Source organism: Sebastes umbrosus, chromosome 21 (genome assembly GCF_015220745.1).
Source record: "Sebastes umbrosus isolate fSebUmb1 chromosome 21, fSebUmb1.pri, whole genome shotgun sequence".
Lineage (NCBI taxonomy): Eukaryota > Metazoa > Chordata > Actinopteri > Perciformes > Sebastidae > Sebastes > Sebastes umbrosus.
In genome coordinates, this window is record NC_051289.1 from 23,507,858 (window position 1) to 23,524,293 (window position 16,436).

The following is a 16,436-nucleotide window of genomic DNA, read 5'->3' on the forward strand; positions in this document are numbered from 1 at the left end:
GAGACCGGGTTGGAGAACCTCAGACATCCAAGAGTCAACTGCTGCCTTTTAATTATTTCAAAATCAGCATCCAGCAATGTTTGCCTGCAGGTAGGAAAATACAAAACACTGTGGTTATCCTCTGGAAAATCAGTCGGTAAATCATTCATACCAGACGTGTTTTCAATGGCACACTGGATGAGGTTTTGATGGTAGCTGACATCACCGACTTGTGAGTAATATTCCATCCCATCCTCTGGTTTTTAGCAGGGGCTCACCCCAAGACCCCGTCTTTGACTCGCTCCCCTCCGGCCTGTCTGTTTTCCTGCTACTGTGCTGAGGCTGAGGCACGCTGCGCTTGAAAAACTTGTGCCTCTCTAATAAGCTGCCTGTGGGCATTCCAGCACATGAGAGCAGCTGAAGGATGAGGCGCTTTTCAGAATGCAAAGTTAAAAAAAGTAAGTCAAGTGGGGAGGAGGGGGTTTGGTAGGGGGCCGAGGGGGCTGCAGGGTCATACAGCTGTGTGATGAGCTCAGTTGGACCTGGCCAGGCAGGTTGGAGATGTTTGTAGGACTCTTTTTGTGGGACTGTGGCAGTACACCAAAACTGAGAAACATGGAGAACGAGCAGCTTCTTTCTCTTCTTATTATCCGTAGTTCCAAAACTTGATGAATTTGTTTTGCAGGTTCACAACAATTCACTCGCTGTCACTTAGCAGCTTGTCAAACTTCAGATCTATTTTACGCAAAGCACTCGAGGCATCCGCACTTGGCTGGACAAACTCGTCTCAAGATCCACTCGGCTCCTTCCTGTCTAAGTGCTGACGGTCGCCAAATTCTCCAGCCCTCTCCGGGTTTTTGGAGTGCTACTTAAAAAGAGAAACCTGCAAAAAAGGTGACTCGTGGCTGCAGCGGACCAGCACCGCTGGACATTTATTTGAGGTCACCCTAATGCAAAATACAGGAACCGATTTCATATTTCACGGCGCCAGCCTATACTTAGATCAAATATTTTGGTGTCAGTGGTCCATAAAAAGAGGAAGCCAAAGAAATATAGTATACCCCAGCTCACTTCCCCTCTGGCCTCTTAGTGTCAAGCCAGCTGATATCTCATAAAAGCTGTCTTTAAGGCCTCATATAAGCTGAGCTAACCTGTTTAGATGGATACTTTAGCCTACGGCCTTCACACCATATTTAAGACTCACACTCCGTACCCTGGAGACAAATGTTGACTCATCAGATGCCTCCGTTCAGCGTAAACGGCTATAACACTGCACGGTAGACATGAAAATGTCGTATTTGAAGGGAATTATTCACCCCGTTATAAGACTTGGGCTGTCACACATGTGTTTTCATACTGTTTATAGCTTCTTTGAAAATAAAATATTTACCATATTAGAGTTCTGGGGCACGATCCAGCGAATTCAGCCTGTGTGCTTGCGAGTTTTGGGGCACGTGATTGGCTGTAATCATTAGCATGCAGCGCAGCTTTGTCTCATTACGAAGTGCTCTGAACTCGCTATGACGTGTGTGCACGACTGCTGTGCGAGCTCGTGTTTGCGGCTGTGTGAATACATTATGCAGTCGCAGCCATACTCTCCCTCCAACTCTCTCTCAGAGTTGCCTCTGAATCAATGGATTGGGATTACGGGCCTTAACTTCAAAGTTCATCTCTTCCTTCACGGAGGACGCAGCTGTCAGTCAGAGGCTGCCTGGCTCCTTTCTTCCCAGAACATAACTTATAGAAAAGTTGGCAGCAGAAAGTTCTCAGAGTCCATCATCCGTATACATTATTTAGCCGTGCCCATACAATAGTGCACAACCCCCTTAATGTTCTGCTTTCCCCCCTTCGTATCATGTTTTGTGCTGTTTGAAACAGTTCTCAAAGAAGCATGATATTATTTTCTTTTTTAACTCAGAAAGACAGAAAAGAGTCAGAATAAAGGTTGCTGCTGTTGGATATAAATTGGATTACACTGGATTGGATTGGATGCAACTCATTAGAGCTAAATGAATCTTGTGGAGTATTTTCTTGTCAACACTGTCTCCGACAAAATTACATTCCCAACAACAATTTAACTGCATTCTTGGTTGCGTTTCAAGGGAAACTTATTTTCTCCCAGATTACGGTCGCAGTTTTAAACAGCTTTAAACAAATAACACAACTACGTCAACGTTGACTTTTGGTTTCACACGGGACATGAACAGCGGTGTCCTGGGCGAAAGTCCTGTGTATGTTGGACCCGTCCATCTACCCCGACCTCCTCCCTATGCGAACCTCCGCGGACTATCATCACAAACGTATTTGTGATACGTCAAAAACAAATGTAATCTGCAACAAAATACATTTCCCTTGAAATGTAATTCAGTTTCATTGTATGGGAACGTTTTTTTTAGAACATAGGGCTGTTTCTTGTATGTATGTAAAAGTGCATTCTTAGCAGTGCATGTGCCTCTCCATGAAACATTGACTGTACTGTAAATTCCCGTTCTCATTCCCAGGGCGTCAAATACAAGGCGGTTGGCGTTTGACAAGGTACCCTTGAGCAGCAACACAGGGATTTCATCCAGGAGACCGCTGTTTGTGTCACTTTCACTTTACGATCAGCTGTTCGTTTGTGTCCTGCGTTCACAACGTCAAGTCACATTTTCACTGTCCAAATGTAGTAGTTTTAAGCCCAACCATGTTGTTTTTTTCCTAAACCTAACTAAGTGGTTTTGTTGCCTAAACCTATGCAAGTTATTTTTTCAATTTGCAACATTAAGCATATGTTTACTGCGACCGAAAATTTTAATTTTTCACCAAAATCAAAGAGAACAAACATGAACTTTACCCCATTTTTTACAGTCAAACATGTCAAGTCTTTTTTTACAGTGAAAACAAACTTTTTGAACTCTGCCCCTGTAAGTTGCCTTTCACTTCAAATGGACAGCCACCGCAACCTCCTGTCTGTCCTCCCGTCTGTCCTCCGCTCTAAGTTAGAGCAGCTGCACGGGATCAGTTGAATAATTGATCCATTTCCGGACTGCACCTGAGCATCCATCTTTTTCACTTTTATTTATTCGAATGGTCTGGCCGTCCAGCTGGCTCTGCCACAACATCGCCTCGAGCCTTTTCGCTTGGCTTCTTTCTCTCTTTGCAAACCACCATAAAATATATATCACATACCGTATTAGAAGTTTTAAAACAACCAACATTTAGTTCCTCTTTTTGTCAAAGAGGTCACACCTGTTTCCTTCTAACCGCGTATAATACATCCACACGGCGCAACGCGCAGAAACAAAAGCGCCTTTGATCAGTTCCAGAGCATTCTCATTGGAACCGAAGCCATAAAAGTTGGCAGTAAAAAAGCTGGGCAGAAGGCGACGACGGTGTCTCCCTCAAATGTAGACAGCTGCAAGGCCAGGTCCTCACTTGCACCTGTATTTTTGGCAATCCCTCAAACAGAAGAATGAAATAGAGAGAAAGAAAGAAGTGTTTGAAATGTGGTTGTAGCACGTGTCCTTGGGGGTAATAAAGCAAATTGGGGTGACGTTGGGGCAGAGGGGGGGTGGCGGGCTGCATGTGTGCCGAGGCAAATGCGGCTTTTGAAATACCGACGGGTGTAGCTCTCTAAAGGGACAAAGAGATAGCTGAAGAGCGAGTTCTTTTCTTCATTTTCTGTGAACTGTGTTTTCTTAGTTGAGGACCTTCTGGGGTTCCCTGCAGAGCCGAGTTGGTTCTAGGGAAGCAAGAGATGAACGGTACACAAGGGGCCGTGCTAGGACGGCCTGTTGGAGCTCTACAGGCGTCGCTTCTTTCCCTTGCTAATCAGAACTCCACGCTCCCCAGTCACGCCACCACCGCGGCCTAGGCAGGCATCCCAGATGATGTCCTCTTAGGACCCCCAAGGACCCCATAATGTGGGCTGCTTTGGAGTCTGAAAAGGAACCATGCACGCAAATTCACACACAGCTCAACAACAGCAACAGCCCCCTGTCTAGAAACAGAGTTTTCAGCTGGCAAGGCGCCACTGTCAGTGCATCAGTCACTGGAGGACATGGGTGAAGTCAGAGCCTGACAAATCCAGGGTATTATCAGGCCTTTGTCCGGCCTGCAGCTGTCACTTACCAGGCTAGTGGGAGAGGATGAGGGGGGACAGAGGGGAATTCATGACCTATCCCTGTAACCACAGAGGAATATTGAGGCATTCAGAGATAAAACATGGGAAGAAAAAAAGAAAGAAAGAATGGAGATATATGAGGCAAGAGAGAAAAAAACGTAAGATATTTTTTAAGAAGATGGAAAAGAGAGTAAAGTGGAGATGGAAAGAAATACTGGGAGAGGGCTATATGCTTCAAATGCTTTCGTTTGATTGCAAGAATCATGGCAGATTGGCCGATATATGCGGATTTCCTCTGAAGACTCTAAAAAAAAATGTTTTATCTTTGTCCCTCTCCCCTCTGAAAATGACCAGCGGTAATGCAGATCTAATCTTTTTCTATCATCGCGGTAGGTCCCAAAGGCTGTCCATCTCCCCCAAAAAATGCCTCATCTTTCTGTCTTTGAAATAAATGAAAGTCCACAGGGCGGTGGAATAAAGATGAGCTAAGCCTTTGACTTGATGCAAGATTGCCAACGGGGCCCAAACTTAAGAAGCCTGCCCCGTCATCTGCTGCGCTGAGATACTGGGGCCGGAGCACGAAACCAGATAATCTGATGGAATTTCAATCAGCACTGATCAGATAAGAAATAACACACCCGTCTGATTTTAAAGTCACACCGAACGCCCCCAACAGTTCAGCCGTTTTTCACTTTACTTGGAAATGAACAAGTCTGTGACAACTCTCAGAACTCCTGTCAAACTTCTGTTGAAATGTTACACCCCGGGATTATAACACTCTGTTCCTCTCTTCCTGATTGGCTGGGACTGGCCCCCCCTGACCTTAGGTATGCTCATATGACCCATGTTACACTCTCAGTGATTGGATTACTCCTTTATTGGCCAGTGGCAGTGTTTATAGGGCATGCCGAGACTCAGCCGCGGCTTTGATCACACCAACAGAAGCAAATAAGGGCGACCGCGCCATAGTTTGCATCCTCGGCCTTAAGCCTCGCGGTGCGTGAGACATCTGCCAAATCCTCCCGGATCAAAGGATGACTATTACACAGACAGGCGTCCACATACCCCCAACTGCAGCTTTAGAGGGCCGTGACCCCTGTCAACGGGTCGGGTTGAAAAACACAGGTGGAATAGAGGGTCACACGTATGCATTCATGAAAGCACTACAAAATGTGTTCCTTGTGTAAGTTGTGATATCGTGAGGTGAATGAAACCTAAAAGTGTCATTTACTCACAAAGCTATATTCATCACAAGTTCAAAAAGCTTGAGGCTTATTTTTTGTTGTTCATTGCCGTTTTTTTCCGACTTCAACTAGTTTTTATAATCCTTTCTTAATAATGGAAAGGATGAGTAGCAGGAGGAGGAGGAGGAGGAGGAGGAGAAGGAGATCAGTAGAGTGTTATTGTTCAGACGGACCTGAATCCTTCGTTGTTTGACCTGACTCTGCATGCCTGTCGATTCACAAGTTCACCTCTCTTCCAATAAGCCTTTCAGAATAAGCTTTCAGCCCAGCTCTAAATACAGCAGCGGTGTGACTTTACAGAATAAGAGTTGTCTGTAAAGTGAGGAGGAGAGGGAGAGGGAGAGGGAGAGCTGGCTTCTTTGTGTCTCTCTCTACTTCGGTGTGTTGCAGTGTGTGTATGTTTGCATCAGGGTTGTCAAAGTTAACACAATAAATCATTTTAACACCACCAATTTCTTTAACGCATTAACACAGACGATCTTTCGGAGGTTGAGTGAAGATACTGGCATCATATGAACCTTGAAAATCACGCCATACTTGTCACAAAGGATGCTAAATAACGCTCCCAGCTTGCGTTAACATTTTGGAGAGGAAAAACCGGCATGGTCAATTTCAAAGGGGGTTCTTTGACCTCTGACCTCCAGATATGTGAATGTAAATGGGTTCTATGGGTACCCACGAGTCTCCCCTTTACAGATATGCCCACTTTTTTAATCACATGCAGTTTTGTCGCAAGTCAAAGTCAAGTCAGCACACTGACACACTGACAGCTGTTGTTGCCTGTTGGGCTGCAGTTTGCCATGTTATGATTTGAGCATATTGTTTATGCTAAATGCAGTACCTGTGAGGGTTTCTGGACAATATTTGTCATTGTTTTGTGTTTTTAATAATATATATATTACTTTAAATAAAGCATAAAGCAAACATATTTGTCCACTCCCATGTTGATAACAGTATTAAATACTTGACAAATCTCCCTTTAAGGTACATTTGCGATTGACAGTCCTAGTTTGCATGCGTTTGGGAGCGCCATGGCCAACCTGAGAGGCCAACTGCTGACATTTCAACCTGCAAACACTCGGATGAATTTTGAGCAAATCTCATTATAGGGGACAGAATGAAGATGCTGGCTGGGAAAAAGGCTGTGGCATATGGATACTTTATCTGCATGTTTTTTAATTACTTTACGTGCGGCATCCCATTTTCCATTGACTCACATCTAAAAAAAAAAAGGAAAAACCAGCCCTGGGACTAAGCTCATACTATCATGATGCAGACAGCCTTCCTGTACCCCCCCCGAGTACACTTCCACAACCTGTGACCTTTCTCCCTTATGCACAAACACGTGGCTGGTAGCAAACTGATGAGCAGCGCTCATTCATATTCCCTCACACCCGTCTACTGCTGGCTGCTGGTGACACATTCATCCTAATTGCTGATGTGAATTGCCACCAGCTTTTTCCCCCCAAATCTTTTCTTGCAGCTCTTGTTCTTCAGGCCCATTTACAGACGTTGATGTATTCGCAGGGGGATTTATAAGCGTTGACACCTGATGCATCGTCGACGATCATGCTGACTAATTACACATGGAGGTGCCCGAGCATTGGGGAGCTCTCAGAGAGAATTTCGTCCGAATCCATCTTCTTTATGTATGGAGACAGGCCTGCTACCAGCTGTTCCAGTGATAGCGGTGCCTCTTTGTGCTTGATTCCTGCTCTTCCCACAGCTCCTTTTTTTCTCACCATATGAATATATTTACACTGGAGAATTCCAGTGGAGTGGTTTCCAAGAATCCCATCAACTTGGTACCCCCATGTTGGGTGGAGGACCAAGAGGAGAAGCCCCTGCAGATAATCTAGATATTGCACAGGCCCTGCTTTGAACTGCCGTGACAAATTCACCCCTCGTTAAATCCCACCCCCGCTCCCAGTCCCGATGCAATTTCCATTTGTAGCACTTTGAAAAATATATTGAAGTGCCTTTGCTGCTAGTTCTTTAATTTGCTGGAGATCTTGTCTTCGCTGATCTTCTCCACTCCCCCAGCACTTCATCCGTCACACGCTGGAGCAGGAATTTGGGTGATATACAGGCCAAACCTCTTTCTTAGATTGATGCTTTTCAGTAGGTGAGAGAAGGGCAATAGGTCCTATTGTGTAAGAAGTGTATATGAACTCAAGCAGTCTTGTTTTATAGCCTGGTTTGTGGCCCTTTTTTCTGGATCCCCAGCTGGCTTCCTCTCTCCCAGCGGTGCACGTTTGAGATGCTGATGCTAGCACTGACCCTCCCTGGAGGGTCAAAGAGAAAAATTTACGATGCTGTTTGTTTGGAGTCTGGCCGGTCTTCTCTTTGACCGGCCTCGGGGATTAAACTAATTGCATACATTGGACTTCCCAGATCTATGTTTGGTCTTTTTCCATCTTTTACAGTCTCTCTCGAGCAGGGTACTCTATTTCAACGTATGTATTAGCAGGCTTATATTTAGGAAATTAATTCAGAATTGCAGAAGTGTTCTTTCTTTTTCTTCTCAACTGCATCCTCTGTGAGTGTATGTATGTACGGTGTAAGGCACACGCACTTTCTTAGAACATGTCTTTGAGGAAAATCTGGAAACCGTTGGGTTAAATGGTGTTTTGAATTTCAACACATGGACTCAATGTGCATATGGAGTACGTAGCGCAAATAGACGATAATGGTTTCACTCTTGTGTTGCTACCTTTGTAGTTAAAAGCGATGATAAAAGAGAGCAAATCTGAGGCGAATCCCATCCTATATAAGTGTTGCCACAGATTCGTGCATATAGCTCCGTTGTTTATAGACTTCAATTGAGTCATTTCATTTCTTTAACATCGCACATGCTATTTAAGCAACCTTATGCCAATATAAAAAGGAACATTGATTTTGTAATAAACAGTAATAGGAAGGACTTCACCATCGCCCCACACCCTGGAAGCATAAGCCACCTCACACCCCAATGAGCCACTTAATTGCCCACATCCACATAAAAGGCCTAATGCACGCTCCCTGCGCTCTCACACACATAAAGCTATAGGAATCAAATGGACTATAACTAATACAATTGATTTTGATCAGGCGGTACGAATAACAGGATAGCCGTGTCTCGCCAAGTGCTACTCGGGGGCATGCACCGGGCTCCGTTCAACCCTTTATGAGCTCCCTATTTATTGTGCTTTTAATGGAGCTTGATTGGCAGCGTGTCCTAGTGCCCATTATCATCAGAAGGATGTGCTTATTCTCATCTGCAATTATCACCATAATTGCACCCAGAATCCTCTGGGCCCCGAATAAGCAATCACTTCCACCGCTGGCGCGCCACCTGTAAGTGCTCCTCAGGAGGACCGCGCAGGATGACAGGGTAACAGGTCCTGGCTGACTTCGTCTCTTTCCCCTTCTTCTCTCACATGCTCTTGATTAACCTTCGCTCCCAGAGAACACCCCCTCCTACCGTTATCTCCCTCTCCGTCCCTCACCGTATCCATCCCTCTCCCCAGCACACATTCCTAACCTTTGGCCACTTTCATCCTCGCGGTATGCATAAATACAGGCCTAGCATCAAGCCAGTTGTCTCGCCATAATTATGCATTTTGTCATGTGCCGCCTCTGTAGCGGGTGATAAAAGGAGAGCCTGATTAAGCCGAGGGAAGGCTATTGATTCCTATTGACAGGCCCCTCAAAGCCCTTTAATGAAGGGGATGTAAATGAGGGTTTTCCACAGCGTTTAATGATGGCGTGCCATAAAAAGGCCAACATTCTCCCGCAGTCTAAAAGGGACATGCATCACTCACAATGGCGCACGAGGGACACTTTCAGTTATAGGGATGTTCAGGAGCAGAGGCCGGGAGGAGGGGGGGGTCGGAAGAAAAAGCACATAGAGATGTCAGTCAGGTATGCAGAAGGGAATCATAACTGTCAGATCAAAGCGTCCTCGACACAATTTAGAGGGGTGTTATGGTGGTCGAGTGAATTATTCAGGTATGAAAAAGCATCAGTAACAAGAGGTATTATTTCTGTGTGAGGGTTTAACCTCTAAGCATGGATTCATCTCACTTTCTCTCTCTCTCTCTCTCTCTCTCTCTCCCAGCAGTCAGATGGCTCCCAGTAACCATGACCGGATACAAAGGCTGAGGAGCGAGTTCCAGCAGGCCAGGCAGGAGGATGACGTCGACGACCACAGGCACACCTACAGCTTCAACCAGGCCTGGGTGAGTGTTCGATATAAGTGCTGCGCTCCATCAGAGTGGAGCTGAGTCCCACAGACCCAGATATACTTACTAACCTAAATAGCCCCCACCCAGATCTCAGAGTGATTCCCCCTGATGCACCGCTGGACTCACATTATCTCCAAGGCCACCAGCTGCTTCATGGATTTCTTATAATCAAATAGTTTTATTCCTGAATCTTATATCTGTGACTATCTACTTGTGACATGACCTTACTTTGATTAGAGTTGGGTACATAATAATATACTTTTTTAGCAACAAGCTCTAGCAAATCCAGATTTATTTTATTATAAACATATATTTATTGATTTTATACATTTAACACATTGCACATACAGCACAGAATTTTCCCCAAATTTAACTAATGCCAGTGTATAAAATAATAATAATAAAAAATCACTTGAAATTAAATAGCTAAACATTAAGTTAAAAAGGTTATAGATTTACAATGAAAATATAATAAAATTTTAAAAAATGAAGTCCAAACTTATGCTAAATTTTGGCGAGGAAAAACTGGCATGGCCATTTTCAAAGGGGTCCCTTGATCTCTGACCTCAAGATATGTGAATGAAAATGGGTTCTATGGGTACCCACGAGTCTCCCCTTTACAGACATGCCCACTTTATGATAATCACATGCAGTTTGGGGCAAGTCATAGTCAAGTCAGCACACTGACACACTGACAGCTGTTGTTGCCTGTTGGGCTGCAGTTTGCCATGTTATGATTTGAGCATATTTTTTTTCTCTAAATGCAGTACCTGTGAGGGCTTCTGGACAATATGTGTCATTGTTTTGTGTTGTTAATTGATTTACAATAATAAATATATACACACATTTACATAAAGCAGCATATTTGTCCACTCCCATGTTGATAAGAGTATTAAATACTTGACAAATCTCCCTTTAAGGTACATTTTGAACGGATAAAAATGAATTAATTAATTTTCGATTAATCGTGGTTAAGTATTTCAATCAATTGACGGCCCTAAAATAAATACAACAAATATGAAATTCATAAATCAAATACATTGAATTAAGAATATAGTCACAAACATAAAAACACAGTCCAGCATACATTCCTCTTAAAAGATTAGCCATTTTTAATCTAACTTCACACTTCTAGTGCCTCTTCATTATCACCGTTTCCTAACTATTTATTGAGTTTGGAGAAGAGGTAACTTTAGAGATATAAGAGAGAGGTATACTGTATCATATCACAGAAGTCCAGAATCGTTGAACCTCCTCACATTCCCACTAGCGATGATATGAAGTACCTTGATGAATGCTACACAAATCAAGATTTTAGTGTTTTTAATGTTGCTAAAAAAAACGAAAATACCTTTGTTATTGTTATTCTCTTGATGATTATAGCCAGTTCATTTGATCAAATATACAGCAGATAAAAATACACACAGTATATTTTATTCTTTCCAACTGATGTTAGTGAAACAAAGTGAGAAAACCCCCCACTGAGCATAGATGTGAATTATTTCCTGCGATGATTCCCAGGAGAAGACACTTTGTTATATATATCTGCAGACTGCAATTAAGTAGAGTCATACATTCCTGGGATCCTGGGATTAACTGTTATAACAATCTTACTTGTGAAATGAATAATAATTGATTTAACACAGTTTGAAGCCCCGGCACAACATTAACTTTCAACAGTTCCATGAAGTGCCTCGATCGTCCGACACCGTCATCCTTTTGGACCGTCGGTTCTGTACGACCGCCAAACTATCTGACTCATGTCGCTAAAACTTTGGGCTTCATTCCCATCTCCTGACAAATTTCTTTGACTAATTTCTAATTCCCGGGTCCGACCTTTGACCTGGAACTAATTGCTAATTACTCACATCTGTCTTGGAAATATGACACACTTTACTGTATGGCAGGAAGGAGGAGAGGAAGATGAACAAGGGGGAACATACATCTATTCAGGACTTTGAGACAAAGTTCGGGGAGAGAAAGTGAACACAGTGAGGCACGCTGTTCATTTTCATTTGCATTAAACTTGATTAAAGGGGATTTTTAAATTAAGGTTTTTAAATTAAAATTTGAGTTTTTTTTAAGCCGTTCTCCTCTTCCACGATTCATCTGTATAACAATGGGATTTACTCCTCATAATTGGAAAAAATGTAATCAAGTTAATTCCTTTGTTAATTCATTCAGACCTGATCTCATATCCCTTCCTGCTGTGCAACTACGCCTGGAGTTTAAGCAAAGAAACACTTTCATCTTTCCACAAACCCCATTATATCACTGATGATCTTCACACTATTTACTTAGCTCAAACTTCTTACTCTGTCAGGAGTGATACAACTCATGGGTTGACACTTTATTTTCTCTGTAAGAATCACAAATTGCTTATTAACAGTGAAACCTGTGGCCGTTAAGTCAACGACGGTTAGCGTCCTGTTGCTCGCACTACCGACACACACGAAACTGTGCGTGATTGACAGGCATCATGGTGATCAACGTTAGCAACATTAGCCAGCTAAAACCACAATATCATTATATATTTCACCTGCTTGGCAGTAATGTTAGCTGACCAAACGAAGGTCCCTCCGTGAATCGATGTTGATCCTCGTGTTAACTTTTCCTGCTTCAGCCTCCCGACCGTGGTCAGAAGGAACTGGACATTCACTGTATATTCACTTGATATTCTCAGAGCTAAGCTAACTCTTCTTTTCTCTTCTGCTCCGCTGCTCGCTCGTTTTCTCACACACTCACCACCGTTCTCTCTCTCTTACTTCACCACTCACTTCCCACACGCACACACTAGTTTTCCCCCCGACGTCGGTCACATTCCTGTCTTGCAAGACGGGCTTCACTAAATATAACTTAGTTTTTTCTTGTGCTTCCGTGGATATAGCGTTGGAGTCTGAGTTGTGGTCGTTTGTAGGTGTTAGGGGACTCCATTTTTAACCGAACATTAGCTATGGTTGCACGCTGTTTGCCTTGTAAGCGCAGCTGAAATTAAAGGCACTCGCAAGCGCGAACGACGTCATATCCATTGTATTTTCCCAGAAAAACGGGCCCAGGTTTTTCACATTAAAAGCAGTCTACAGGCTGATGGAGGAAACCCAGAAAGTAGCGTAAGGTCTCATTTTTTTAGGTTACAACTTGTTCACACATTGGCAATAAAAAAACAATTAAAACATGTTTGTAAAAACGTACATACAGTCCCTTTAAGGTCATAAGTCTGCTTTATTTTAACTACAACCAAATAATAAAACCAAACTTCTATAATCAAGCAGGAACAAGTTAAATATTTGTGTATTTTTTGCGGTGTAATTGCTTGAGACAGACATAGCTTTTTTTTGTCCTGTGACTTTCCTGACCTGGTGGTAGAGGAAAGATGGCTAATTGTTACACCGAGCGGAGCTATTTTCCCAAATTATGGGTTCAAATGCCAGACTTTGACCTCGGTTACCTATTTGGCATCCAATTATCAATGTCAGTTTGTCAATTAAATTGTCTGAATGAGTTTGGGTTAGACATCCATGTTTTTATACAGAGGAAGGCCGACTTTATTTGCTCTGGTTTTCCTCCAGTGTTAGTCCTACTGATGGTTGGAAATCACTGAAAGCGGACGTCTCTTGCCGCTGTTTTCTTAATCTCTCTTTCCATTCTCGCTCACAAAGCGAGATGTTAACTGTTTGTTCAGCACTAAGCAGTCTCAGTCTGTCTCTCTGAGCCTCTGAGCTCCTAATTGCTTGTGATTGTTGACATTGTTGAGCATACACCCCCACTACTCCTCTGGTAATAAGATATAGGGCCAGCCCCGGAGTATTGAAGTCTATTTTATTAGCCCCTCTTTCATGTTATTTTAGTCCTCCGCGAACAAGGATTCACAATGGCAGAGCTTGTTAGGGAAAGATACAGGCGTGCCCGCGCTATGTGTTGACACCGATTAGAGGAACTCGAGGGAAATCCTGTCTTAGTGTCATCCAAAAGCAGGATGGATACGGCTCTATTTGAGGCAGATGGGGGCAAACATTTTGATATGGAAATCAGTAGGAAACTGTGGAGAGAAAAAGGCAAAATGTGAGGTGACATACAGTATTTGGCCGTTGTGTTGCTGGTGAAAAGAGGAAGAAAAAAGTCTTCAGAGATGTACAGACAGAGGCAGCGGAGGTAAAAATATTCCTCACTTGCAGTTTCCATTATAACTGTATATTTTTAGACTGCTTATGAAAGTGAAAACTTTCAGAAAATGAACTTGTTGCATTCAACTCTGGGGTTTTATAAGAGTGCTGACGACAATAGCATTTTTAGTTTTGACCTCCAGTGAAAAACACAACCCTGAGGTGAATGTTGACCTGCAGTGTGAATGCTTTGTAGTCTAAAGGCGCTGTATAAATACAAGTCCATTTACCTTGTCTTTCTTTTTTACAATTTACGTTTTTTCACTCTGAGTCATTGCTGAATGTTGCCGTCAGTGATGAAAGTGAAACCTCTGTGACCTCCACTCAAAGCATTCAGTGGATGTAACCATGAAAAGGCGAGATGCTCGAGAAGGCGGTTAAATGCCGACCACATCAAAGTCGGCAGAACCGCACTTTGACGCACGTTGTCCCTGAGTACTCAAGGTTACATCGTAATGGCTTCCACACACACCATCTACAAGACACGACAGGAGCTAGCATCTTCAAGGCACGGCTCGGTCGTAATATTCATACTGTGTAGGCTATTTCCTGTAAAAACAAACCAGTTTGCTCCATCACTTCTTCAGATATCATGATTAAAGTAACACAATCTCACCTCAAGGTTAATGAGGTAACTGTTGTAGATCACATGATCCTCATCAGCAGATGGAGATGGATTCCCAGATGTCATGGAAATGTAGATGTTCAAATTTCTTTTTTTTCTGAGCACTTTGGAAACAACCGTTGACAAAACAATCTTAAACCTATTTATTAGCTATTCTGGAGCTTTCGGTCACATTGCATGATCTTACCATGGAATAAAATTCAAATTTCCATCATTGAAAGCTGCTCGACAGCTACTAAACAGACCTTTTTGTGGTTTCGTCAAAAGCTGTTTTCAGGTCAACTCAACTAAAGGCCGTTACATGATGAATAAACAACATAAAAATGCGGAATACTCGCAAATTTGCAACAGTTGCAGGACTTTTTTCAATAAAAGGTTTGAATAGATTCACCCAGGAAGAGGACCAGCTATACCAGAATCCTATTGACCCAGAGCAGCGACTGCTAGTCTGTCTGTGAAAACATTTTTGTATAGCCTAAGCTACTGTCAGCTATTTTATTTAGTTTCCCTTTACCAAATCGCTCTGAGGGAATTTTCCTCTGGTAAACAGTTAGTGTGTATGTCTAGCCCAGGGGTCAGCAACCTGCGGCTTCGGAGCCTCATGTGACTCTTTAGCCCCTCTCCAGTGGCTCCCTGTGGACTTATAAAAATGGAAATGTATGACTGTTTTTTGTTTTCATTTTCATTTTTATTTCTCATTGTTGTAGGTCTATGGTACGACGGTATGAAGGAGTATTAGGGCCACATTGAGGGGAAAAAATAAATCGAGATTTCGAGAATAAAGTCATAGGTTTACAAGAAAAAAGTCGTTTTATAACAATTATAAAGTCATATGTTTCAGAGAAAAAGTCATAGTATTATGAGAATAAAGTCATAATATGATAAAGTAGTCATTTTACGTGTTATTTTCTTTTTTTTCTCATTAAGTAATGACTTTATTCTCGTAATGTTACTACTTTTTTCTCGTAATATTATGACTTTATTCTGGAAATCTCAGATGTTTTTTCCCTCAATGTGGCCCTAATACTCCGTAGCACATTGTCTCTTTGGCCCTCACTGTATTAGACTTATATACTGTATACTTAGATTATAAACTGTGTTACCTTCATCACAGTGCTCAAATGTTTTACGGCTCCAGACAGATTTCTTTTTTTTTTTCTTTTGCCTAAAATGGCTCTTTTGATAGTAAAGGTTGCTGACCCCTGGCCTAGGGCTTTCACTGTGAAACGTAAGAACAGAAGCAGTGGCTCTGGTCTGCGCTGCCTTTGGCAAGGTTGAAAGGAGTAATACAGTTTGCCATCTTGGTTCGGACCATGGAGCCTCTGTGTTGTTGTACGATATAGTCTACGTATTGAATATGTCCAATCCACACAACGTGATTGGTTGATGCCTTTATCAGTGGGGCAAAATCTTCGAAAAATCAATCTCGCTGGGAAAAAAAATTTAGTTGATTTTTCGGTGTGTAAAATTTGCATTCTGTGTGAAAGTACTCGTGAGGAAAACAACAACAACAACAGTTCGAAAAAATATATTGACGTGCGAAAATAATTGCACTAAAAAAACGCCCCCTTAGTGTGTGAAGGCCTTAGAGCTGATACGGACTGAACAGCCTGTGTAGACATATTTCTGCCCCATATTGGTCATGCCTGACTAATTTTAGAATAGGGCAGAATTTTTGCCAGATCGGTTGTGGTTTGATGTGCAGTCTGAGGGGGCGTCATGACGCCTGGTTGATTGCCTGAGAGATCCACAATGTCTGATGATGTGTTGGATTTCTGGTATGTCAGTTTGACCAGTTCCACGGTCCAATTTCCCTTTATGGCCTATAACAAAAGATCCATTAGAAACTGTAGTGAGCTTTTTTCAATATTATTGGAGAAGTTTTTGACATGTTGTGGCTAAAACTGCAGTCTTGAAACTGTTATATAAAACTAAAACTTCGCTGCACCAGACTGTGTGCATCTTCCACACATCTGCAGCTCCATATTTTTCTTGCTTTCCTGTTACTTTCTGTTCATAGTAGAATTCTCTCTTTTTGTCAACATCGGTTAGGATGTGGTCATCTTGTTTGAATAATTGGAATTGTCACTGGACAAA

At 42.6% G+C, this 16,436-nt stretch overlaps 1 protein-coding gene across 3 annotated transcripts in view; it reads left to right on the forward strand.

Annotated features, from left to right (window-relative positions):
• LOC119480529 (partitioning defective 3 homolog) overlaps nt 1–16,436 on the forward strand; it is a 431,832-nt gene that overhangs the window by 400,264 nt on the left and 15,132 nt on the right. For 2 of the 3 annotated variants that reach the window (XM_037756853.1, XM_037756855.1), the window contains one exon: nt 9,425–9,545. In XM_037756853.1, coding sequence (XP_037612781.1) covers nt 9,425–9,545 — 121 coding nt within the window. The remainder of the gene's footprint in view (nt 1–9,424; nt 9,546–16,436) is intronic. The other variant, XM_037756854.1, reaches the window with a different exon arrangement.